The sequence below is a fragment of the Solea solea genome, chromosome 18 (genome assembly GCF_958295425.1).
Source record: "Solea solea chromosome 18, fSolSol10.1, whole genome shotgun sequence".
In the NCBI taxonomy this organism is placed as follows: domain Eukaryota; kingdom Metazoa; phylum Chordata; class Actinopteri; order Pleuronectiformes; family Soleidae; genus Solea; species Solea solea.
Window position 1 is genome coordinate 6,324,122 of NC_081151.1, and position 27,243 is coordinate 6,351,364.

The 27,243-nt window shown below is 41.2% G+C and overlaps 1 protein-coding gene across 2 annotated transcripts; it reads left to right on the plus strand.

The window, feature by feature from the left end:
- Window positions 1-2,124: 2,124 nt before the first annotated feature.
- Window positions 2,125-27,206, plus strand: crlf1a (cytokine receptor-like factor 1a). Of its 2 annotated transcripts, none has more exons than XM_058614512.1 (9): window positions 2,125-2,595; window positions 7,344-7,622; window positions 10,182-10,311; window positions 13,267-13,436; window positions 18,578-18,735; window positions 19,889-19,963; window positions 21,357-21,450; window positions 25,947-26,135; window positions 26,316-27,206. In XM_058614512.1, exons 1-9 carry the CDS (start codon window positions 2,520-2,522, stop codon window positions 26,330-26,332), a joined length of 1,188 nt encoding a protein of 395 aa, XP_058470495.1. In that variant the 5' UTR covers window positions 2,125-2,519; the 3' UTR covers window positions 26,333-27,206. The 2 variants fall into 2 exon arrangements, with proteins under 2 accessions (XP_058470495.1, XP_058470494.1); XM_058614511.1 differs by having other exon boundaries at window positions 2,126-2,595; window positions 25,947-26,131.
- The last annotated feature ends 37 nt before the right edge of the window (window positions 27,207-27,243 follow it).

Consider the following 27,243-nt stretch of genomic DNA (forward strand, 5'->3'; position numbering starts at 1 on the left):
TGACAGCGGACTCCCACTGAGGTCCTGACCGGATGATCCACTCAGCTGATACCAAAACTGTGCCAGAGGGCAACTCTTCCTCTGTGTAGAAGAAATGTTCTTTCGTCTTCTCTGAAATGGCACATTTGGAATGCTCAGTGCTCTGTGACGGACGCGTGATCCGTCGCCTCGTTATGTGTCTGAGAAGAAGTCGGTTGTTTCACATCATTCCACGGATGAAAAAGTCCTGTGTGTTTTCCTGATATTTGAACAGGATACAAGCATGAAATTGTTGATTTCTGATAGAAACCCCCCAGTTAATATATAAAATCTCAAGGTTTTTCTGCAGTAATTGACTTTTTATAGTTTGCATTGTGAATCATTATAACCTTGCTTTGCTCCAGGATGATAAAAATACAAGAAAACAATTAGGCCTTTTATACAGTAAAAGAACGGGTTTACCTTTTAACTTTGTTGGTTCCTTTCACTGATCATTGGTTGTGTGCATTTCCATTGTGGTCTAAGTTACTTACAGATTATTTGTGGCAGTTGAACCTGCTAATGTACAGTACAGTATGGTCAGGTCCAGCAGGTGGCAGTAATGCAGAAGCATACAACAATGCAAGAGTACTTGGTCTGTCAGAAAATGTTCAGAGCTGCAAGTCCAGAGTCACAAAGGTTCCTGCACTAAAAGAACCAGCACGGAACCAGATTTAACCTTCAGTTCCTACAAAGTTTCCTGGGAAAAGTCTCTGAAATCAAGGCTAAATAAATATGAATTAAGTCAACTCACTATAACGTCAATCAGTTGTTTGAGGACGGCCATCATGGAGACTTCAGCCTTATGTCCCAATCACATGGTGTCCACACGCCCTAATACATGCTGAGATTTATCATCGATTTAACTCTAAACGGGACCATCATTCACAAAATGGACCTCATGCTGTACTGAAGGACAATGAACGCCGATGTTGTAAATCAAAAGAGCCATTTTTTTTTTCATACGATAAGATGAAAATGTAACCAGTGGAGTCGTCAAATGGCCGCTAAAGTTTCAGGCACTTCCACATTGGCTTCTCTTTCAAAAAAGCTGGATATTCTCTCTGATATTCTTAAGTGTACACAACAGTGGCGGCAACAAGAGTGCCACTCTCTGTGGACTGATCGTCCGTCCAAGATTTCACGCTTCTCTTTCTGATCTGTTTTGTAATCTCTTCATTTTACAGCAAGATAAAGTGATGGACATGTTCTGAGAGATGTCATCAAGTTCCACCTACTTATTCTGTGGCGACACGTTTGAATTAAATTTAAATTTGAAATATGAACAGTATAACACATTTAAAAATAACATTTTTGTCTCAATGTCCAAAAACAGGCCAAAAAAAACAGAAACTATGTAGAGGACAAAGACTCTCAAAGACAAAGACGCTGATTCGTCGGCTTTCTGCAACAGCACGAGTGAAATCACTTGACTTGAAACCGTTGGCATTTTTCCAACAGCACAAACCGCCACGTGATTACAGCGTCGTATTCGATACGCTCTGTGTTAAAGGGTTAAGGTCCACTGAGACTGTAGAGCGTTACAAATGGAGGATTCCTGCGCCCGTTCGCTCTCAACTACGGTGGCCTCCGTGTGCAAGAAAGCGATGTTGTTCTTCTGCGTTTGCACTCTAAGCGTCGGCTACAAAGACATGAGATGGTGGACCCTTTTTTCCTACGCTCATACAAACATGCTTACAAATAGTATACTACATTTTTACAAATGAACCCTGTGGACCTTTAACTAAAAAGGAGTTGAAACTGACAAAGCACGGTTATTCAAGCAAGTTCAAATAGATTCCCAAGTTCAGTCTGCTCCACTTGCCACGGACAATGAGATAAATAGACAGAATAAACCTTTCCTATAACCCTGTGACTCAACAGCCTCCTATGGTGAGGAATTGTAAGGCAGAGAGACCTGAGGCATGGAAACTAATGGAGGCAGATGATGAGTGATTCAGTGAAAGTGAATGACTCTCCTACCCATCACTGACTTGAAGGCGGAGAGGTTGGAAAAAAAAAGAAAAGAAGAAGAAGAAGGGAGCAGGGACGGACGGAAAAGGGGGAAATGACTGGCGACTGTGTGGGAAGAGAGAGAAGAGAAGAGAGGAGAGGAGAGAGAGGAGGGGCTTAAAAAAAAGTATGAACTTGTGCATGATTTGGCTGCAGGAAGCATTAAGAAGGGAAAAGACTGCAAAACAGGACGTGGTACACGCACTCGTTCTCAGCCGTCAGTGTGGACACCGTCGCTTATGGAGACTCCTTTTTCTTCTCCTCACGTTTTCTCGTGCGCTCCTTCACTCCTGCTACTTGTTGATTAAATCGGGAGCTTGAACGGAACGCGTGCTGCGTCTCACTCACTCACTTCTTTTTCTTTTTTTTTCTCTCTCTCTCTTCTCTTCTCTCTCTCACCACTGTGCGTAATTTCGGACCAGAAAGGCGACATCACAACAACATTAGGACGAGGACTCGGCGCAGATCAAGAGGAAAAGTGAGGGAAAATGAAAGGCGTCCTGGATTTCTGCTTGGTTTTCTTCATGCTCACGCACTCTCCCGGCGCGCTGTCCCTGTCCACACGTAAGTTGCACACAGATGTCCATCGACGCACAAGAGTCGTGGTCTTGCTCGGGGAAGGGTTTTCTGTGTCTGTGTCTGTGCTTCTGCTTCTTTATTCCTCCACCTTAAATCCATGTGTCACCCAAAGGTCTCAGTGTAAACTACTGTGCTGTCGTTGTAACACATGATTTGTACAATCACAACATACTGCATATAAGTCAATGCAAACATCAGGAAAACTTTACTGAATACTATAGGAAGTGACAAAAAAATGAGCTTTTGTCATAAACAACGAGAGATATTATCCACATAGAGGGGAAATTATGAGTGATGTAAACACTTATAGTGCAAAAAGTGCCTTTTTGAAGGTGAATTAAAACGATAAAGTACTTTTAAACGTGATACAAACACTAAAAGGTATTATATTAAAGGAAGTGATATCATATGGAGCAAAAATAGGATGTGTCAGTAATAAAGAAAATTATAGTGATATTAAATGATATATAACATGAAAACATTACAAAAAAAACCCTGATTGAATATTATAGGACATGATATGATATTGAACCAATTATTATTACCTTTATTAATAATTTAAAACAATTGTAATGATGTTAAATGGTAAACAAAACACACTACAGTAGTGTCAAGAGCCATATTTACGATTTTAAACGTTCTATGTGGTAATACTTTATATGCAAATACTGTCAATAATGTAGTACACTATTTAAATTCCTTTAAATATATTACATTGTTCCCCTGGGTGACGTTGAGGGTCATCAAAACATTAGATCAACAAAAACAAACAAGGAATACAAGCAATTTAACAAGTAAACTGCACACTACAGTGCTTTTAAAACTAAATATAATATAGTTTTACAGTATACTATCCTGGAGAAACATTCATCGGTTAATACTGTATTTTTTTTTTATAAAATATGTCTCCAATGCAAAAAAAAATAAAAAAAATTCTTCCTCTAAAAAGCTGACTTACATAAGAAGAGGCCACACTGGATCCACCCAGGCTGATCTCTTGACACTCTGGAGAAAGGACACTGCCACTGTGTCCACCTGACAGCTCGTGTTATTGATGTGGAGCTCAGTGGTCGTTTCCCCCGCAGAGAGAGAGCTCGTCTCCCGGGGGGCTGGATTTCAACAAGTCGGGCCATAATTCGTTTAACACATGGGGAGCAATGGGGGCTTTTACACGGACCGCAACAAAGCAGTGACATCACTTTCTAGGGTTTTGGAGAATGTTAACCGGCAGCTTAAAGGGATAGTCGAGGGTTTTTGGGTGTTACGTACAGTGGACAGTGTTCAGGGAGGAAGGCAGAGCTGGTGTTTTGGTGTGAGTGAGGACAGCAGAGAAAACATTTAGGAGCATCTGGAGTAGGCTCAGAAGAGTGTGATGTTCTCAGTCAAACCTTAAAGAAAGAATAAGCCAAACACAGCTGATCTGCTGCAGTGCAACACAATCGATTAATCTGTCGGTTATTTCTTCGATTAATCGAGTAACTGTTGCTGAAAAAATATGGAAATGACAATGTTTCTCAAATGTCTTGTGTTTTGTCCACAAACCAAAATAATTCAGTTTTCATGATTTCTAGCAAAGAAATGAAGAAAATATTCACATTAAAGAAGCTGAAAAATCACAGGAACTGGTTTCTTTAGAAAACACTCAATTTTATCAAAATAGTTGACGATTAATCGAGTAATCGTTTCAGCCCTAAATTAATCTGTTGATTACTTTTCTGGTTAATTGATTCATTGTTTGATATCTTTGTTATATGGAGCAAAGAAATCAGAAAATATTCACATTTAAGAAGCTGAAAAATAGGAATATGTTTTTAGGCCTCTCTGACGTTATAATAATCCTGGATTTATTTTTCAGTTTTCTTTTAACGGGGTTAAAAGACTTTTCCTCTGTCTACGTTCACACCAAAACAAATGCCTAAAGTGGTTCTCTGCACAGACGTCTACTGACTCAGACTAAAGTACCTCATGCACCCTTTCTGCAAAAAGAAAAAAAAACAATGAAACATCACTTTAATGCACAGTAATGTAAATAAATCAAAGTTACATCCGCTCCCCCCGTTAAGTGTGTGGATTAGTTTTTATGGTGAGCTCACTGCTCAACAGACGGAGGAATCGCCTGTTATCCATCCTGTTTGAAAGGCGCTAATAAAAGAAAGTGCACTTGCTACAGGGGCTTCAACGAGACAGTGGGCTTTGATCTTAACCTGCGTCGCTGTTTATTACGCAGCCTAACTGTTCATTAGTGTTTTATTCACTGTAATAATGGACGGTGATTCCCCTTCACTCAGCGCGCTGTGGTTTTACAGATGCCACCGAAATAAAACAAGTTTAAATTATGAACTTTCGTAACGTATAATTAGCTTCAAGTGCGGCTCCCGATCCCATCAAGTTAAAACTTTACATCTATTACCAGCAAATAGAAGGGTAATTATGTTGGATGTCATTTCATAAATGCATAAAAGCGAACCCAAGACTTTTTAATGTGCGAGTAAGCTTCTTGTATTCTGCGTCTCCTGCCTGTTTGACTGGACATGTGACTTAGATAATCTCTTCTCTCTTGCATCAGATAAACTCCTAAAAAAGTAAACATGCAAAGGCAAACAAATAAACAAAGAGTAAATTAAAACAAAAGGGAACATCTCTCCGCTCCCTCTCCTCGACCTCTTTTCAGATGGCTCTGCATGGCTCATTGTCACTAAATGTTGCGTGACTTCTTCCACTTGGCTGGGCCCTCAAAATGTTCCACATGTCCTTCTATTGTACGACACACGGGGGGGGGGGGACTATAGGCTTTATTTGACCTGTTGCACGGACAAGTGCCGGATAAATTGTAAAGAAACACGCAGGGGGATGTCATGTATCTTGTGTGTTTTCAGTCCACAGACTTCCAAAGATTAAATGCTCTCCCTCAGTCGAGGTTGTACCAACAACTTAATTTGTCCGTCTCTCGCCACGATCCTCGCCGTGCTTCACGTTCTCAAACAAATACGATTTTACAATCCGTCCCCTCGTCTGAGCGTTGTTGAGCAGAGACAATAAACAGCAATAATTGTGTCTGTCTCACTGGTGTTTGAAATGTGGAGGAGGGAGGGGTGGGGGGCTGTTAGACGGCTTCACACCCAGCGCCAGGGCAATGTCTCGTTCCTCAGCGGCTGGAATACATAAACACTGCTTGTTATTCAGCTGGATCCGCATATTATCGGCTAATCACGACCCCCGCCGCCTTCGGTCCATCGTATCCGGTGACAAAGACAACAGCTCTCTGTGCGTGTGCTTGTTTGTCTTCGTGTGTGTGCATAAAAGCGACGTGTGGAAGCTCACGGTGGAGTTATGGTGTAGATGTTGGTTTCGGAGATGCAGCTGTATGAACTTCTTGGAAGGCGGCTCCTTTCATAAAAGGGACCACACAGTGTCTGTTAGCGCAAGGTGGCTGGCAGCGTAGATGTGGCCCCAGGCGCCGACGTGTAGTGGTCTGACAAAGTGTTGACAATCTCACTCACTGCTCAGTCTGTGCCTCATAGAAATCACTTCACATACATGCAATGGTGTTTTTTTTGTTTTTTTTGTAGCGCGCTGTCTAATCAGATGAAGCGCGTTTTGTTAACCCTCCAATAAAAATAAATCACAACGACAAAAACTGCACATCTCTCATTCAACTTCAAATCGCAACGTATGATAAATGATGATTAGTCATATAATTGGGTCGTGTAACCACTTAAGTGCGGTGTTTACAGAATGTTTAACTGTTAATAAAAACTGAGAAACCCCAGAGGGACAAGAACAGATGTACAGAATTACTGTAAGACAAGTGAGAAAAAAAAAAACATATTTAGGCAAGATCTGATTTAAAAACAGGAAACAACAAACTCTAGAATTTAAAAAAACTACTTCCTCTCCTCACAGCTCATACGCCGCATTATTGACAGCCCATCACTCCCATGTGATTAATTCCTAATATTTCAACATATTCTGATTTAGTATGACATAAAAATCAACCTGTAGACACTTGATCCCGTTGCGCCGAGCCTTTTAAAATGGCGTTATCATGAAGCACAATGTATTTTGAAACTCTGGCAACATTATGTTTGACCTATGAGCAATTATTCATCTCATGAATGAAGTCATTTAGATGCTAAATCAACCTCTGTCTCAATTATTAATGCATGAACAGCGACATCATTGATGATTGCTATCAATTTTTAGGGTGGGTTTGGGATTGGGCGTTTGCCTTGGACCTCCAAACGCCCGTAAAACAGATTTACTGTTGAAAAACGCTGCAAGAAACATTAACGTCACGTGACACTGGGATTGTGCTTAATTTAACCAGTCAATGAAATACTCTAAGGTTGGGGAAAAAAGCTGCACATTTTTTGGGGACAAAAAAAAAAATCTCCTGCGACCCAGGCTTTGGAAATCACTGCCGAAAGCCCAAATAAAAGGCATATATTTTGTTATATACACACACTGGACCTTTAACATTTAAACACAGACATAGCCGCTGCTCTGGTAGCTCTGCTGTTGCTCACTGTTTCAAAATTCCCACTAAAACATACAAGCATGCATGCGCAGAGGATTTTCCAATTCAAATTTTAAAGGATCCTACATATTAGAGGAGTCCTTCTTAATATGTAGTCTTTCAAGGATTCGCTCTTGATTTTGACAGGCAACCTTTACCGTGACGATATCCTTATATCTATATCTATATTATCCCATCTCCTCCTGCCCTCCTCCAGATGTAGCCATCATCTACCCCCAGGACCCCGTCCTTCACATGGGGTCCAACCTGACCGCCAGCTGCTGGGTCCACCCTGACCTCGGCATCCATGCCAGCTCTCTGTTCTGGACGCTCAATGGTCAACAGCTGCCCAACTCCCACTACCGAGTGCTGAGCCCGACCAACCTCAGCGTCACTCTGGTCGGACTCAACGCCTCCAAGCAAACGTCCGGGGATAATCTGGTTTGCCACAACCACAAGGGACACATCTTAGCTGGCTCCTGCCTCTACGTTGGGAGTAAGATGAAGTTTGTCAAAAGTTTTACTACTTTCCTAAGTATTTTTCATTCCGGTGTCCATACGTAGCTCAGGATATTTATTTTTGGAAGGCCGCCGTGCCTGTACTTGTCTCTGAAATTGTGACAAAGAAGTGAAAAGGAAATAGCAGTGAGGAGAAACAACAACAGAGAGAATGCAGTGGGCAGATTTGTGTCCCTGGTGGCCGTATTTTATGTTTAGTGTTCCTGCCTGAAGGCCCAGTGAGAGGCCTCCATGAGTGTATGTCACTGTGTGATGCTTTGACCACCTGTGTGGTCCATTATTCGCACTATCACTCATAGGGCGTGGGTCTGACACTTTACACACACACACACTCACACACACACACAGCTACCCTTAAGATACTGCATAGAATTCCAGCCTAAACAAAGTGTTAGCCCTCATAATCAGTTAATGTCTAACCCTAACCCTGAGCTAACCGTGACTCAAATCTTAGCCCTAAATGTTAACCAGTTCCTCAGAAATTAGGTTCTGCCTCATTTGGGACCAGGTTTTTGTCTCCATGAGGACTACTGGTCCTGACAAGGTCACCGTTACACACACAGAGTTGTACTTTGGGTGTTGTATTTCTAATGAGACAGCTTTATAAAAAGCCTAAAACACGCAAAATGGTGGCTGTGAAAACCCAACATCTTTTGTATTTTAAGGCATTTATACACTTACGCAAACAAACATATGGCTAGTATATTCATTTTCTCCAAATAAACCCTCGTGAATGTTACAAAAAGGACATTTAAGGCTAAAACGACGTCTAAGACTTGGACGGTTTGCCACAGTCCAGCATTCAAACCCCTGTAAAACCTCATATTTGTTGTGCAGATTAAACAAACAGGATATAATGTGTTAGTTAGTGAGCTGTGGTGGGGGCTGCTAGGCAGATTTTACCCGACGACAAAACAAGAAGAACAGTTTTCCTTCTGTTTCCATTATTATTGTCATGGGGGGGGGGGGAAAGGTCCATACTTTTCAAAATGGCAAGCTGTAATAGTACCCAGAAAAATCAAACCAAAACCAATTGTATTGTTCTACGATGTACGACTATAGTTTTTGCCAGCATTTCTTTCATGCTCACTTAGTGTAGAAGCACAGCAACATGGTCCAACAGGCCAACGAGCACAAGCAGTCATGATCAAAAAGGTTGTAAACAAGGCAGATTATAGAAACCACATTATTTGGAGGTAAAAAACAAAAAACAAAAAAACAACTGAGCACAATGCTGGTTACTGCTCTGCATAGGAAACCCCAACTACACAACCAAATCACACGACAGTCCACTTGTGGAGTGGAAGGGGATTTGGAGGGGGTCACAGGTTCAAATCCCGGGACAGTTCAAGGGTTGGGGTGCCCCTGAGCAAGGTGCCCAACCCACATTGCTCCCTGGGTGCCAAACACTGCTTCTGTCCCAGGTTTGTGTGTGTGTGCTCCCTACTGTTGTGTAAACAGGATGGGTTAATAAGTGTGTGTGTGTGTAATAATTAATTATTACTCAATGAAATATGTTCACAGACAAGATATTTTTGGGTTATTATTTTGTGTAAATGTTTGTTTTCTCCATCTACGTTTATTTAAGAGGGGTCCTAAAATCTCACCAGTGAACTCCTGATTATATTACTATCAATAGGAATGCTAACTAAAGCCACCTACATGATATAATGAGCTATACCACAAATTAGGGCTGCAACTAATGTCCATTTTCATTACTGATATAGCCGTCTGATTAATTGATAACTCGTTTTGTCCATAAATGTCCAGAAGATGTTGACGTTGGTGTCAAAAGGATGACTGAAAATACTTATGTTAAAGAAGCAGACGTCAAAGAAATTAGAAATAAACTCAAAATACTTAGTTGGAGACTGATTCAGTCTGATCTATTAGCATATTAGCACACACACACACACACACACGTTACAGCTATCCTTGTCAGGACTCTGCATTCATTTCCATTCATTTTAACTTACTCACAGACCCAGTATTCCCCAACCTCAACTGTAACCAGTCAGTGCCTCACGTTAACCTTAACCCTGAACCACAATCATCTTCACTCATCTTAACTTTAACCAGAGACTTAAAGACCAAGCTTTTAGTCCCCGCGAGGACCCCTGGTCCACACAAAGTCCTAAAGAGGTAGCAACAAAAAAATAAGCACATGGTTTGGGATCCTAATCTCTGTGCGACACTGGTGTTGAGCACCATGTGTTCTGAGAGGAGAGGAATGTTGGCAGGGATCCTGAGTCTGACCAAATCAGACTCAACACACACACAGCAATTAAGAAAAAAAGACCAATTTCTGAGGAACATCACTAGTGGGTGAATTACACTCCAGAAGAAGAAAGTGAAGTAATGGTTGGAGGTAACTTTGCTCTCTCACTGACTGATGCCCCCCCCCCCCGCCTTACATCCTTCACCTTCCCCTGTCAATCTTTTCTCTCTTTCTTTGTCTTTCTGTGTCTCCCTCTTTCTTACACTTCTTCTTCATCACCATCTACCCCTGTTTTCTACCTCCCTGTTTCTGTCCCAGTGCCTCCAGAGAAGCCGGTCAATTTGACCTGCTGGTCCAGGAACACCAAAGACCTGACTTGCAGCTGGGCCCCAGGGGGAAGAGGAGAGACCAACATTAGTACACAGTACACACTCAAGTACAAACTCAGGTATGTACGTACACACACATACAGACACACACACACACACATACACTGCAGCTACACTGAGAAAATGCACCATAAAGTTAATAAAATCACTTTTTCTATTCATAATAATGAAGTTATTTCAATCCTGGTGTATTTTTGAACACAGCCGGAATGTTTTTCATGCTACAGTGAACATGGAAATACAACAAAAGAGCGACGGGTGGTGTCTATTTACAGTCGAGTCAAGCCGCATTAAAATGGAGCTTTAATGGAGTCAGTCAGCGCACGAGAATTACAACTGCGATTCGGTTACGTTTGCCGTATAACAAAAAAAATAAATAAAAAAGCCTTACTTAAAAGGAGCGTCACCTGAAACTGGCTGTGGCGGCTCCCGCGTCTTTATTTTATAAACTGTACTCCAAAACAAAACTCAAAAAGGAAAGAAATGCCAAAAATGTCCGTTGTTTTTCTTTTCAAAGATAATTTTCATATTCCCAGCTCAGGTCAGCACTCGCTTCAGTGGGAAGAAAAAGAAGAAAAAAAACGACTATAAAGTCCACGGTTATTTGATACTGCTGATTATCAGGCTGATAAAATCACAGTCAGACTGGATTACATGCACGCATCATTTCCATTAAGTTCCTTGTAATTCCTTGTAATCTGAATCCGTGAATGAACTATGAAGAAACTATTAGAATGTCTAAGTAGTAAACACAGTTATGTCATTTGAAATGGTAATTATTGCCGACAAAATTCAGTTGGCTTTAGCAGAAATAAGCTTTTTTTTTCCTGTGGGGGGCAGCATTACATCTCTCACTCTAGAGAAAAGAAAAAAAAGGCAGCTAATTTCAGCTTCATCAGTTAATAACACTGACACACTAGCTATGATGTCAAGTAAATGGTGCAAAAACTCAGTAAGAGCTAAGGGTACGTTCACTCAATGTGTCGGAACGACGTCTTCACTTCAGTTTTGCTCTGTTCTGATAGTGTCAGGTGTTTCTTCCACCTTTTTCTTAACATCAGATAACGTGGGCATCTGAAACATCCTCATAAACAGCTCATCCAAAAATAAATTGTGCAGTATACCCACAAAAGTTTACTAGTCAAAAACTGCAGTTTCATATATCTGCAATTCACTTTTTTACTAGTCAGAATGACGTCAACTTTGCCATTCATGTGCATGGGGTTTGTCATTATAGTTATCCACAAATTCTGTAACTGTAATTGTAGATATCACTAATTCCAGTTTTAGATATCTACAACGTCATTATGACCAGTCATAATTCAAGTTCAAGATACATTTAATTGTCCTCAACTGAAGATCTCTTCAGTGTCCTTTTTAGATATCTTCAATTAAGTTTCAGAGAGTCACAATGACATTGTAGATACTTATCTGAAAGTGGAATTACACACACACACACACACACTACATTGTTTAAATGTAAATGAAATGTTTAAATAATCAGTACCTATATATATATGTCTTTCCCTTTGCCGGGGGAAAAGCAGATTTGTCTATAAAATAGATTTATTGCACAAAATAAACAAGTAAAGCATCTTCTTCAGTATACTATTTTAGTCGTCAGTCATATCGGCAGGTAAGAATAATAAACTTTATTTGTATAGCACCCTTCATACAAGGATTGCAGCTGAAAGTGCTTCACAATAAAAGGAAAAAGCAAATATGACAATAAGACACAACACAGGGTCGAATGAAAAGTTAAAGTCAAAATGTAAAAACCCGTTTTAACTTTGAGATAAAACAAAAGATGCAAATAAAACAGTAAAATACAACACAGGGTGGAATAATATAGGGGAAGGCTCGAGTCGAGAGGTTAAAACCCTGTTTTAACTTTTAATAAACTAAAAATGCAAATATAACAGAACACAGGGTGGAGTAAAAAGGTGCTAGTTGAAGGCTAGAGTAAAAAGATAAGTTGCAAGTCTTAGAAATATCTAGATAATATTGCGCTTCCTTACTATATTGTGGTGACTGTCTGCTCAGGACAGTTTACTTTGGTCTTGTCCTCCATTTTCACAACAAAAGAACACATCATTACTGACGGTAACCATCTGCTGGACCAATGCTGTGATTACTTTAGACAGTCTGATGCTGGTCTAGGCTGTATTTCTTGAACTTGACTGTGTTTTTAAGGTTCGGATTCGACCTCCACACAAGTCCCAATAGTCTTTGTATACATAGCTCTGACTCCACGAACGCTGCTTCAACATGTGGAGAAATCCAAAAGGTTGACAAACCTGTCGTACCTCGTTATGGCTGCTGAGTGCAAGGGTTTAGCGAACGGTCAATTGTTAGCATTTCTGAGTAGCCCAACATATTCTGAACATGTAGAGACACGCAGTCACAATAAGCCTGTGAATGAAGGGAGCGCAAACCAAGAGCAACATCGCGCCGCTGACACAATTCAGACATCCAAGTTGCACAAGTTCCTTTTCAATATCGACAAGTTTCAAGACATTTTTTAATGATACTGACATGTCTCAGAAAAAGCACCAGTGGAGCTGGAAATGAGACAAGATACATTATGTCTTTGGCAGACGAGACTCAAAGAGTAACATCAGAGGTAGCCAGAGGGTGAAAACCTTTCAACCGTAAAAAAGTCAAATTTCATGAGAATTAGGAAAACAGGTTTTCTGGAACAATGTGTTTTTTCATAAATGACTTTCAGATGTGATGTAAAGAATCTGTTCACGTATTTTTTATTAGTAAATCAGCAATTTGAAAACATCAAGAGAGAAGTGACTCGACGTGCATTGCCCACAGGCGTGTGAACTGCATGCAGATCTCTAATGGGAGTCAAATTAGTGTGAATAAGCACTTAATAAAACCACGAGTGCCAGAGACACTGTGAACTTGTAAAAGAGCACCATGCATGCATTATTCAGAGGGGGTGGGGGTTGGAGGGCTTGAATGTTTGCCAGGATTTGTTTCAGTATTTACCGTTTTCCTGCCAGGTGGTATGGGAAGGAGAAGGAGTGCGAGGATTACACTCACACGCAGCCGTACTCCTGCAGCATCACCCGCGACCTGCACCTCTTCACACCCTACGAGATCTGGGTGGAGGCTACCAACCAGCTGGGCCGGGCTACCTCTGATGTCATCACCCTTGACATCTTAGACGTGGGTGAGTGAGCTTACCCCCCGAAGGCTGTAATCTAGGAAAGTGGAAGCCAATCTTCAAAAATTAGACAACACAGGCTTTTATTTATTTTGATTTTACGGCTGTAGAATTGTCAAAGAAATGAGTGAGTGCCCCTTTTTCAAAGATAACTTCCACGTTCTATATCTGGCAGTTATTCAACCGTTTAGGAATTATGGTACTGAGAAGCTGACGTCACAAACGTGTGATTGGACGGTCATGCTGCGGACGTCCTGAGGGGCTACCGTAATGACAAGTATATGAGCGTAAAGCTCTATTTCTCCGCATTCCGGTATCCATCCATCCATCCATGTACTACCGCTTTATCGTCCACATGAGGGTCACAGAGGGAGTGCTGTGCCAATCTCCGCTGATGTAGGGTGAAAGGTGGGGTCACACCCTGAGTAGGTCGCGAGCCCATGGTTTTTGAATTTTCTAGATATCACATACTGACTAGGAGTTACGGTAATGAGAAGTACGCCTGCCAAATCCTGTTGGCGACTACAGGACGGTAATAGTCGTGTTTTATCAATATTAGTGTGACAGTATTTGATGTTATGACACAGAAAAAAAGCACTCACACTAAGGTCGATTGTGGTGAATTTCCCATCTTTACTATTTCACTTCATTGCCAGTGATTTATTTTTGAAGTGCCACAAGGGGGAGCCTGCATCTTTCCAGTTATTCCAAGGCCTCGTGATTTATAACGATATTATTTCTTTGTGGAACTCACAAAACAGACAATACTGACCCATTCACACCACAAAAAAAACCCAAAACAGTAAAAGTTGTAACCGTATGGTTCGAGCATGTGATATCAGATTAGATAGCAGAAGGATCAGGATCAGAAAGGCCTCAGTGAGTGTTACCTGTAACCTGTGAGACAGACAAAACAAAATTCTCTTCTTTTGCACATCACCAGTTTATTAATTGACAGGTTATAGCTTGTTTTTAATCTGCACAATACCTTTGTATCACATCATCAATTAATATTTCTTAGAAGTTTGTACGCCAGACTTTTTCCTTAGTTTGGTGTGCTTATTGTGGACACTGGATACGGAGCATTCAGTTTTGAGTGGTCTTAATTTATCTTAACTCTGTGAGAAGTAAAATGCTGAGCCACTTACAGAAGAAGAAGAGGATTACTGTCCGTGGTTCTTTTCTAGTTCCGTTCATCACCTCAGATTTATCGTGTGACCCACAGATTGAACCACGGATGACTGAAGCCTCAGCCCCGCATAAGCGTCTCTAAAATGTCAACTCTTTTATTCCCTCAGGCGTGACTTTGGCTCGAGTTCCGTGGCCTCCGGCTTTTGGCGAAAAACTGTTTGCAAGCTCTCTCCCAGCCTCGCGCTGATGAGAAGTGAGCAGTGTTGCCTTTTAAAGCTTTGTTATGTGGTCGGTTGCTTAGCTTAGTGCGGTTTAGGCAAACGGAGCATGAAACGAGACCGAATTCTGTTCTGTCATTATCACACACACACATGTTCCCACACCTGGACAGACGTAGATGGTGATAAACGGAAACGCCCTCGTTTTTAATGAGCTAATTTTCTTAATATTAACACTCACTGTGACTGGACACACATACACACACAGAAAAACAGTCTCTAATCCCCTTTTATGTAGTGCTGGAATGTTCCCTGACTGATCCTTGAATCTAATCCTGTCTCTGAGCGGACTGTAGACCCCAGAGGCCTGAGAAGTTTGGGCTTTGAGGCTTAAGGCTCACACCTGACATAATACAACCTGATTAGTTTGGAAGTCTTCACCTGGTTTACCCCGAACATGCTCCTAAAGATCTCGAGGAAATGTGCCATGAGAGCAACGTATAGAGTTTCAGAGGCGAACACGTCACTGGCAGGGAAACAAGTGTCCATCAAACGGTAATCCTTTCCGCTCCCTAATGTATGCATGCACGCATGCACGCACACACCTGTTTACACATCCGAAGGGCAGGGCAGGGCCTGGTAACAGTATAGAAACAGAGAGACGCGCCTGGTGTGGGCGGTTTCTGGACGGCGTGTCGGTGCTTTGTTTCGCTCGGGTTGCCCTCGCTGAGTCGTATCCACAACAACAGCAGCGAGCATGTCATAAAACACGGCAACCACACCTGCGTGCTCGGGCTGCCGTGAGTCACTCGCGTCTACGGTCATGTCCAATCAGTTATGAAGGCGAGGCCAGAAACACCTCCACTTTCCCCGCTGCATACCTCAGTCACGGGGGGGGGAGTCCTGTGAATGGAGAGGCCCGAGGCAGTTTTGTGTTGATTTGTCATCGCGGAGATGAGGTTAGCGTTTGGGAATGACGACATACAGTATGTCAGATGATTCACCTGCACTTAGTCACGTTTCATTGACTTCTATTCAATTAATCTCAATTTTCATTCTATTCTTTCATATTAAGTATGTGTGGATTGGAGTAATTTTGCTTTAGTTTAAATTATCGTGTGCCTTAGAATAATGTTAATAAAGTACAATAAAACTCAACACACAGTTAATATTAGAGATTATATATAATATTATTCAAAAGCGTGTCTGCTCTTAGTTACAGGTAATAACGCCAGACATCTTATCTGAAGTAAGGAATGTGTTGGCAAGACATTCACAGCAAAACTGTCTGGAGGCATTTTATTGAGTAAATGAGCAGAAAGTGAAAAAGTATGAGGAAGAAAAACATGATTTTGGTCAAGAAAGGTTATTCAAATGGCTAAAATCGATCCATTATCATGAGTCAATGGATGTGTTTGTCTGAAAAACTAGAACATGAACTTGTGATCATTAAATAATGGTATAAAAAAACAAGTATTCCAACTACATATTCACTTTTTTTTTAAATCATATTCTCGGGTCAGTAATTTAAATGAAGTGTAGAATACCTTTCTTTCTCTCCACCTAATTGAACTAAACCCTCTGCATGTCACTGGTTAGTGTCTCTACCATTGATGCATTATCAGATGGACCTGTAGGGGGGGTGGGTCTCAGGCCCCAGGGCCAAAAGGTCAGGAGGTCAGAGAGTTTTGTTTGAAGTCCCTGCTAATATTTCTCCTGCGTAAGTCAGGGAGCTCGGTTAAAAGACAAAATTGACCACGAAAAGATGCAAAAACTGCCTCAAGGAGATGAAAAATCACTTAAATAACCTGGGAAAACCACTGAAATCTTTTTTCAGTGCAGGCAGGTGGATTCAGTGTCTGTATATTTTTTCTTGTAGGTGCATGGGAACACCTTTCCTCATAACCCATCCTAAATCCTCCTACTATAACGTATTAAAAACAAATATTATTCTAAGAGAGGTTGGCTCAGCCGTTATACTGGGGCTCAACTCTTTTTTCAATCAAGTATGAGTAATAATAAAAAATGGTATCTCAGAGAAAGTCTTTGCTTCCTCTTAAACTCTGGAGTGAATGTTTCCCATTCTCCTCGTCACACGCCCCCCACCCGCGGGGTCGTCGTGTTTGTTTACTGGTGAAGGGACAGCATTATGAAAAGGAACTGACGTCGATATCGGAACGATCTCGAGAGCCTGAAAACAAAGCGCGAGGGAGGTTAAAATAATGGTCTGTCACCACATGTTTGTTTGTCGACAAAGATAATCACTGACAGATGAAAAAAAAAAACCTCCCCTTCGGCTCACACAAGTCCACTCTTCACAAACTGGAGGCATCTAACCGCAGACCTCAGTCGACGCTGAACAATCCTTCAATGTGCTCCAACGCTCAGACGTCACTCCTACCACTTGTTTCCTGACCCTGCAAACATAACCTTAGGATGTATAAAGAAGCCCCTGATGTATGGATAGAACTGAAAATCTGGACCATCTGTCCACCAGAGGTAGAAATGAACGTGTTAATGAGCAACATTAATTAAATTAATGGTGCTCATTCAACGCGGAGCCACAAAGTGAGGTGTTTTTTTTTCTCAATTTTAGACACTTTTGCCAGTTTATGGCTCCATGAATCATCGTACATTTCAGGAAAAAAAAGATCAAATCAATGTTTTTACTCTCACAATAGATCAAATCTCTGGTTATAACACAGTTCTGAAGTTTTCCTCGAATATGGGAGTGTTTTAGTGTCTTTTGGGTCTGTTCCCTATTCCCCAAAAATCGACATTGGTTTGCTGTACTCAGCGACTCCCAAAAGGAAGCTACTCCCCTCAGGAGTGAGCCAAACCAATTCATAGCCGAGTGTAAAGTGTAAACATCAGAGTAACAGTGACAATTTAGAGACGCTTATACATTTAAAGCGCAATCAAGTTAGTGCGAGCAAGGATTAGCACTGCAGCTTATCCATATTTTCATTATCTATTAATATGATGTTGAACTTCATCCATTCATCCACCTTCTACCGCCTTATCCTCCACATGAGGGTCAAAGGTCACTGGAGCCAAGCCCTGCCGATAAAGGGCAAAAAAAAGGTGGCGTTTAACCCTTTAACACCGAGCACATCGCAGACGACCAATTGCGTCACCGTTGTTACGCAACGATTTGTGTTACAGGGAAAAACTCTGAAAGCTGAGAAGTACAACTACAACTTTTCTTCATTTTCAATTGTTAAAACAGTATTTTAACATGCAGTAAATGGTAAAGAACCGCCAGAAATAAGAAGTTATTCTGGGAAAAATGGGCAGAATCACTTAGTAACAGACCAGACGGACATTTTGAGGGTTAACATAAGAGGAGTAATTCATTTTCCTAGATATCAAAGTGAATTATTTTGTTTCCAAAGGTCCAGTGTGTGACGTGTAGAGAGACACAGATTATTGGCAGAAAGTGAATATACTACCCATAGGTATGTTTCTACAAGTGTATAATTGTTTTGAAATTGTCTCTGTAGTCTTGGAATCAGGATTTATATTATCTTTATCCATCCGTACAAACAGACAAAATAGCCAGAGTGTGTGTTTTGCATGTTGCAAGTAGACACTTATTAAGAAACGAAGAAGAGGAACATAGTCTTAGTTTCCTGATATGCTTTGGAAAAGGAGGAGTGATAGGAGAAAATGTTACACACTGGACCTTTAACTCACTACCGCAATTTTATTCTGTATTTTTAGTTTTTATGCTCGAAGCCACTATTTTTTTAGATTTTTGGTGTTTTATTAATCCTCTCCGTCTCCGTCTTCCTGCAGTGACTACGGACCCACCGTCAGGTGTGACCGTGAGTCGCGTCGGTCAGTTGGAGGACCAGCTGAGTGTTCGCTGGGAGGCCCCGCCCGCTCTCAAAGACTTCCTGTTTCAGGCCAAATACCAGATCCGCTACAGACTGGAGGAGAGCCAGGAATGGAAGGTAAGGGACAAGGGCCGGCAGTTATGAGGACAAATTCTGAGGATAAATCTGTCCTCTGCGTCTCCCGCACTCAAACAGACATACATCACCGCAGCACTGTCCCAGCTGTTTCCCATCCTCGCGCTGTAATCACCTCTAATCTGGGCTGATTGAGACCTCCTCTGCCAGATGAGTTAATAGTTAGAGCCGTCAGAAACTTTCATAAGTCATAAATCTGCAAGTCAGAGGAAAACACAGGTCAGCGCCACTGTGTATACCTCCACTTAAGCTCTTAATTAATGAAAAGTACAGTGTAAAACCTTTAGCCGCGCAGATGGTGTTAGACAGAATTCGCTCAAGTCCTCTGGGTACGAGCGAAGATTGTCGAGTAATTGAGGGGGAATTACACAGATGTAATGTAAGCAAGTCTTTGCTCGCAAAGTGGAAAAAGGAACAGAAGGGGAGTGGAGAGGCGGCGGAGGGATGAGACCTAAACGGAGGACGACTCCAGTCCAAGTGGCTTTAAGGGTTTGGTGGTGAAAACAAAACGCCATTTCCCTCAGAACAAGCCGTAATCATGAGGTCATGCTCAGGAATGGAGGGATACATCTTGGCTGCTAATGTCTTCAATATGGCTGTAAAAGCGCTCAGTGGTAACTTCTGCCGATTTGGCTTCCCCACGTCACATCATTAGCCCTCTGATGCCTGTAATTTCCATGTTCTGTTTTCTGCTGGAGTCGCTCTTAACAAGTGTTTACAGACGGAATGCCAGAGAGAAAGTGGGGACTATTAGACAAGATTATTAACGGTATGCGGTGTGTGTGTGTGTATGTTTCTGTCTCTGTATTAGTTTGTGTATGTTTGTGCACTCCTGCCTGTGTGTGTGTGTGTGTCCCGGGAATTTCTGGCTTTGTAATGAATAATAGAGAGCAGATTTTAACCCAGTGGGCACAATTACATTAAAATATTTTCATAAACATGCTGATCAGGACAGGAGCCACCAAACAATGTGGTGCGCATGCATGTTTAGGTCTGTACGCGGACTGCGGTTGTGTTTTCTACATCTTGATTTTTCCCCTTTGTTGCAGTTTATGCCCTGTGGTGTTTAATACTGCGGTCGGACCTCCAGCGCTCAGCTATTCCTCTGTTTGTGTCATTTTTTCCCCCCAAATAGGTGATGGATGACGTCGGGAACCAGACTTCTTGCAGACTGGCGGGACTCAGACCTGGGACTGTGTATTTCGTCCAGGTATCTATATACACTACTGTGGATATGTGTGATTGGCTATGTTTGCAGATCAGATTTGATGGTTCGCATTTTCTAAGGAAATAGTTTTGGGACAGATATTGGGATCAAAACCACTGGATCAATCTGAGACGACTTTAAAGCTTAAATATTGAGAACGTGTGCTACTGCCGTCATGTGACGACAGCGTTCTTGGCTCTGTGTCTACCGTACGAGCCTGTGGGGGCAGTGTTATGATCTGGGGTTGCTTCAGTTGCTCAGGTCTAGGTTCAGCAACGTCATACGCATCGTGTTGCAAGATAATAACGCCAGAACTCATCACACTCAAATTGTGAAAGAATGTTTTCGGGGAGCATGAGACATAATAGTCACACGTGGATTGGCCACCACAGCGTCCAGACTTGTGTGTGATGGAGAGCTGGAGAAGACTTTCATCATAAATACAAGATCCTGGCGAGAAAATGAACCCAAGTGTGGATTGACATAAATGTCGTGACATTGCATGAGATTATCAAAACAATGCCAGGGTGAACGCATGTTGTAATCAAAGTCGAGGTGGTCCAACAGAATACTGGCGTGTGTAGAAGAGACTTTTTGATGCAGCTGCAGCATTTTAACCGAGTCACATCGTGGTTTTGTTTATTTCTTCCTTTATGCGAGCACGATATTTGTCACACGTTTATAGCTTCATCAGCACAAATGCATTATTAGGAACGTAATTGTTTTGGCGATAAGACGAGCCGGCCATAATGTAAACATGATTGAAACAATTACTCGATTAAACTAACTATTTTGATCATCGATTCAACGTTTTTCATGATTAAAACAAGATTTCTGATTGTTTCAGCTTCTTGAATGTGAATATTTTCTTTGTTTCTTTGCTCCATAAAACAAAGAAATCATTAAAAGTGAATTATTTTGGTTTGTGGACAAAAAAGAAGACATTTGAGAACATCGAATACGATTACTCGATTAATCGAGAAAATAATCGACAGATGAATCGATTATGAACATAATCGTTAGTTGCAGCTGTAGTCTGATGTGGGCAATCTCCTTCTTGATGTTTGGCTTTGTCTTGGTGCAGGTACAGGTGGATTACAAGGCTTAGTGTGGTAGTAAAATTATATATGAAAAGGTCAAAGGTCAGTGTACAAGGCATTAATATCAGCAAAAAGTCACATGGGCTCTGTTAAGACCGTTCTCCTACACGTCACATGGCAAACTGATGATCACATTTTTGTCCACAAAGCCCTGAAAAACAATCTGATCTTAGTCACATCAAGCGGAAAATTCAGATATGAGTCACTTCGGCCTGGAAATGTGAACATAATATTCGTAACGTTTGTCCCAGTGGGTCTTTGTTTCCGAGTCTAAAACGCTGTGCACTCTTCTCCAGGTCCGCTGCAACCCTGTGGGCATCTATGGCTCTCGCAAAGCTGGGATCTGGAGCGAGTGGAGTCATCCCACTGCTGCGTCCACACCCCACAGTGGTGAGCACACATTCACGCACACACACTCAAACACGAAATACATCTTTTGGTCCACTTTGAGGGGCAATTTCTGTCACTGAAATATTTTTCATATCATGGTGTACCACATATCCCGCAGTCCTCTCCCGCCTCTGGAAACTGGTAACCTCATAGAAGAAAAATTGTGCTATTTTACCCCTCTTGTTCAATCCTGAAGCCTGTTTTGCATTGTATTGGCAGTTTTATTCGGAGCAGATGCATCAGTTAAATCAAACCAAATCAAATTATTGTCAAACATTTCAAAATCAAACCAGACTTTTGAATGTGTAATGTTCCCGTTGCTGCACAAAGAAAGGATGAAAAGCCCAATAAAGTAGGCTGAATATGACTTTAATTGCCTGAAAACCTGTTGGTTGTTTCACGACTTGTGCCGTTTACCCTACTGGATGTTACTGTATGAAGCTGTGGCTGCCTGTGGTTCCCGCTCCCCTGCCCCCTAAAACCTTTGCAAACAAACCGTTGAGTGAATATTATCGTAACAGATAGGATATATGGCCACAAGGATGAAGACACAAACTTCCTTCAAGGGTTTTTCAAGACCTTTCCATGAAAGTCAAGAATTTTGGCCTAAGCACCAGACTGATTAGCATTTGCATCATCAAGTGCCTGAATTTTCCATTGCTCTAAGTTCACATTAATATTGTATCCAGCACTGGCACGCACACACAGGGACACTGCACTACTGGAACAACTTCTGTTTAGCTCTCTCTCCTCTAACTCTGCAATGTGACTGTACTGTAGTAAGTCCTTTAAATATTTGAAGTTCAACACTTGGAAAATGTTTGCATGACTCCACTATGTTTATCTATGATTCTTCAGGTACAAGCTTCTATGAAAGTTTACCTGAAAAGCACCAAATGAGCTTAAGAAATTCACGAACCATATCTCTAAATGAACGACATGCTGTATTGAAGAACTGAAACTAGTGAGCAGTACCTTAAAATGTATTTTTCTTGAGTAAAAGTACAAGTATCTTACCAGAAAATGACTTCAGTAGACATTGAAGTCACTTTTTATAATATTAGTTAAGCAAAAGTCTTAAAGTATATTAAAGTACATTTACTGTAACTTAAGTATCAAAAGTCATTTTCTGACATAAAATGTGCTTCAGTTTTAGAAGTAGAAGTATTAAATACATGAGGAGGCAGAATGGCTCATCATGACTAGTGTAATGGAATAAAAGTAAAAGTTGCTAGAACTACAAATAACAAAGTAAAGTACAAATACGTGAATTTTGTACTTAAGTACAGTAACAAAATATTTGTACTTTGTCACATTACAACACTGCTAGTGACTGAGACTAACTATAAACTCAGTTAAATGATTACAAGCAGGGTCATTTTCTCATAGACAAAAACACATTTTGCCCCCTAAGTGCCACTGAAGAAAATACAGGCTTCTGTGTCGGCTTTAAATCACTCTTGCATGCAGTGAACACTGAACAGTTTCTAATTATAACATTAATTCTGAACTGCTTTTACTCAACTTCCTTTAACAAAAACAACACATACAGTAGTAGAGTTGAGCATTAAGTCAACCACACACACAGTCAGCTAGCTTGCATACCACACACTGTGCATTTGCATGTCATTTACACCATGAAACATCAGTATAGTAACAAAACATGTGGACTCACTTTTTTTCCCCGCTCACAGCTGTTGATACGGCGAGTGTCACGGCATGTTGTTATTGCGGCGGGCACGCTGTGCTCTTCTCGCAGGCATGAGTGGTGTTGAATATGTATATCCACATCATTTGGAGGGAACAGCTTGTTCACATTCACCGGTTTAGTCCTCGTCAGCTCCAGTCGAGGCTTTGTTTCCACCATGTCCACGATGAAAGCTCCTTTCCGGTCGGCCTCTGGGTCCAACGCGGGCTACACAAATCAGATGGCGGTCGCCCTCACCAAAAATGTGCGCTCAGCTCTTCACGCACAACATCCACAACAAACTCTGCCTTTGTACCAGCTGCTGCTAAAAGAGGCCTTTACAGTCTTGTGAGTTATTTGTGCCACATTCACACACAGACAGACAAATTCAACTGGTCTGCTTAGTCCCACTGTCACATCATAAACAGGATTGTGGCTGGTGCTGCTACGAGCAGTAGCTCGTCACTAGTAGCAGATGTTTCTGTTGGCACAACTGTCACACAACTTCCAGAAGTTTCTTAATGATGTGAAAAACGCACTCATGTGTCCATATTTGTTTTTACGTTTGCTTAAGTAGATGAAAACCTGAGGAAAGTGACCTGTAGCTGTTAGCTCCAGCTGAACACCTGTTGAACACAAAACAATCAGGAAGCACACAGGTTTTCCCGCTTAATTTTCAGCCAATCACAGGGCCTGTAGCATCACTGACCCTCACGGTGCATTCACTGACCTCCAGGAAATCTCATTAACAGTACAAACGTCATCGTTAACCCATGCTAAACATGATACAGATTTAACACCCACTGTGCTTGATATGGCCCTCGAATAAGGCCTGTCCATAGCGCCACATCAAGGTTATTATTTATTATTTATTTAAGGAAAGGGACAATGCATGTTAATAAACATTAAAATGTAAATATGCCAGGTTATAGCTTGAGGCAAATTTTTGCCTGTAGCCCCTTGGCAGGTTATAATAGTTTTGGATTTTGGTTTTTGAAATGAGTTAGTTTGAATTAGTTCTGTTTTTTTAAACTCTAGTTTTTGTTTTTAAACAAAATAGCAGTCAACAAATTATTTTTTTCGTTATTCCGTTCGTTTCCCTTCCATGACTAGATCTGCATTTAAAACATATTACTCATAAATGTGTTTGAATAAGTAAGTGTTTTGTGTAGTGTGTTTTGAAGTGGAGCGCAGCGCTGCCCACATGGAAACAATGTTCAAACCAGTGAAGAAGAACAAGTAGGGAATGGCAGAGACAGTGGGAGAGTGGAGAGAGTTATGTGTTTACATTCTTTCTCTTATGTGACAAGCTTGGGAAATGGAGCGGTGAGCAGAGGAGTCGTCCCTTTGTTGTCCTTTGCTCTCCAGTTTCACTGTGATGTCACTAAATCTTACATCTTGGACTGTTGCGTGTACTAGTTTATTCTGCAAAAATGTTGTTCTGTTGTGCACTGTTTGGTGTGCAGTCTACATGACAATGATAAAGTCTAAGTTTGTTAACCTTAGTGCTCACGCGGGCATGGATCTGTGCTGCAGGTGCACCCTTGGTAATTTGCCGTGGGAATAATACACAACTCCTTATATGGACATCCTGGGGGTGTGTGTTTATAGGTCACAAATGCAGTCTCTCGCAGGGTTTTTTGGTCTTCTTATATGTTATTGAGTCAAAGTTATGATTCATTTTATATGGCATTTTTAGTTGTGATATAAAGTAGCAATAATTGTGCAGAAGTCACAAAATAGAGCGTTTTATCTTTTCGTTTTGTTCATAAAAACGAGCCAAGTGAACTTTGAACTGTGACGTATTTACACATTTCACAAATTCAATCCCATTTTAAACATTTTGAGCACTTTTTGCTCAGGTGTGTTTATATAGTTGGTGAAAATGACTTTCTTTTTTCACCAGATTGTCTAGATTGTGCTGAAAAAAAGGATATAATACTGTACGTTTAAACATAGTAATGGGAAAAATCAGCCGAAATGCTTTGTGTTCTAAGGGTTAAGACACAACGAGATAAAATAAACAATATTTTACCAAAGGTTGAAACTATTATTAACTCTATGACGCTCAGACCACCTACGCTGTCAATTTTATTAAATCTATTACCACTAAATACGACGACAAACCTGGAAATGATGATGTTCTCAAATGTCTTGTTTTTGTCCACAAACCAAAAATGACTAAGTTTTAATTGTTTTCTTTGTTATATGGAGCAAAGAAACCAGAAAATATTCACATTTGACCCTTTCCACTTTTTTTCCCATTACTATGTTTAAACGTACAGTATATACAGAGGTTATAAGAATGCGCAACATAGAGTGTCTTATATTCTTTTTGTCAGCACAACCTCTGATGAAAATATTCTTTCATTTTCACCAACTATATAAACACACCTGAACAAAAAGTACTCAAAATGTTTTAAATGACAGTTTAAATACATCACACTTCAAAGTTTTTATGAACAAAAAGAAAAGAAAAACGCTCTATTTTGTGACTTCTGCACAATTATTGCTGGTTTATATCTCTGTTAAAAATGCGATATAAAATGCATCAGAACTTTGACTCAACAACACATAAGAGGACCCAAAAAACAACACATTTTTTAAAGCCTGAATATGTGACCTATAAACACACACCCCCCGGATGCCCATATAAGGAGTTGTAAATTAATCCCACGGCAAATTACCAGGGTTGTGCATCCATGGCTGCTGTGAGCAGCAAGGGTTAAATGAAGCAAAGAAACTGGAAAATATTCACATTTAGGAAGCTGGTTTCAGCTCTTCCTCTCCCTCTCTTCTTCTCCTGCAGAGCGCTTCATGTCGGGCTCCTGTGACTCCAAGTCCAGTGGCGACTCCAACTCCACCCTGCGGCGGGAGCTGAAGCAGTTCTTCGGCTGGGTGCGGAAGCACGCCTACGGCTGCAGCAGCATGTCCATGAAGCTGTACGACCAGTGGCGAGTGCTGATGCAGAAGTCCCACAAAGCTCGCAACCAGGTAGGTAAGCATCAATAATGCAGGGGATGACGCACACGCAGACACCAGCACATATTCATAATGCGACCGCAGACACGCACGCACGCACGCAGACATGTGCTGTGCGCGGCGGCGTGCACGCAAAGTTAAAACAGTCGTCGTTTTATAAGAGCTGATGTGTAACAGATTCTGTCTTTTAATTTAGGTTCTCCAAGGGGATAAATCCTAGCACATGCTGCCTTCACAGGCACAAAACAAGTCAAGAAAAGAACTGAGTGAGTGTGATTTGTGTTTATGTCTGTCTCTCTGTGTGTGTGTGTGTGTGTGAGAGAGAAATGAGAAAGAGATTGTATTCATATATGGGAAATATAAAGACAATTTGTTCTGGACATTTTATGCGGATGACAGCAATGAAACGAGAGAGGACATCCAAAGAAAAAAACAAACTGTGGGATATTCTTCCTTGAACGCGTCGAGTTGCTGCTTTTTGCCTGCGAACGTTTTGCAGTCGGGAAGGACGGAGGAGGCGAACGAGTCGCGGATCCTCCCCGGTGTCGGCCGCGGACAACGCTTGTTTTCACGAACATGGAAAACTGTAGCATGAATAACTGGGACGACAGTAGAGACGTTTGACATGTGCCTGCTCTGCGTGTGCACAGAGGAGGTCCAAAAACAGAATCTTTCTACGCTGACCTTTGTGAGTTTCTCCTGTGGATTCAAGGCACCATCTAGTGGCTGAACACACACGGACACTTCACTCAAAGCATTCCCTTTGCTCCTGAGAGAGAGAGAAGAGGAAATGAACAAATTATCATTCAGTATTTCTAATTCATGCTTTGTTATATACGTGGATAATGTGCCAAAACTGGTTCACCCAGGATTCCTCTGTTTTCTGAGTGACAGCGTGTGACTGATGATGATGATGATGATGAGGTGTTTGGGTGTGGAAACTTTTCACTGCCTTTTTTTTCTTTTTTTTTTGTACTGAGTTGAACCAGCCATATTTAAAACTGTATAAAGTTATGTTTTATTTCTTAAGTTATGTTTAGTTAGTAAAGAAATATCAATGACTGAAGTTGTTATCAATGTCTAATGTTGATCTATAAAAAATATTGTCTGGAAAACAACTGTTT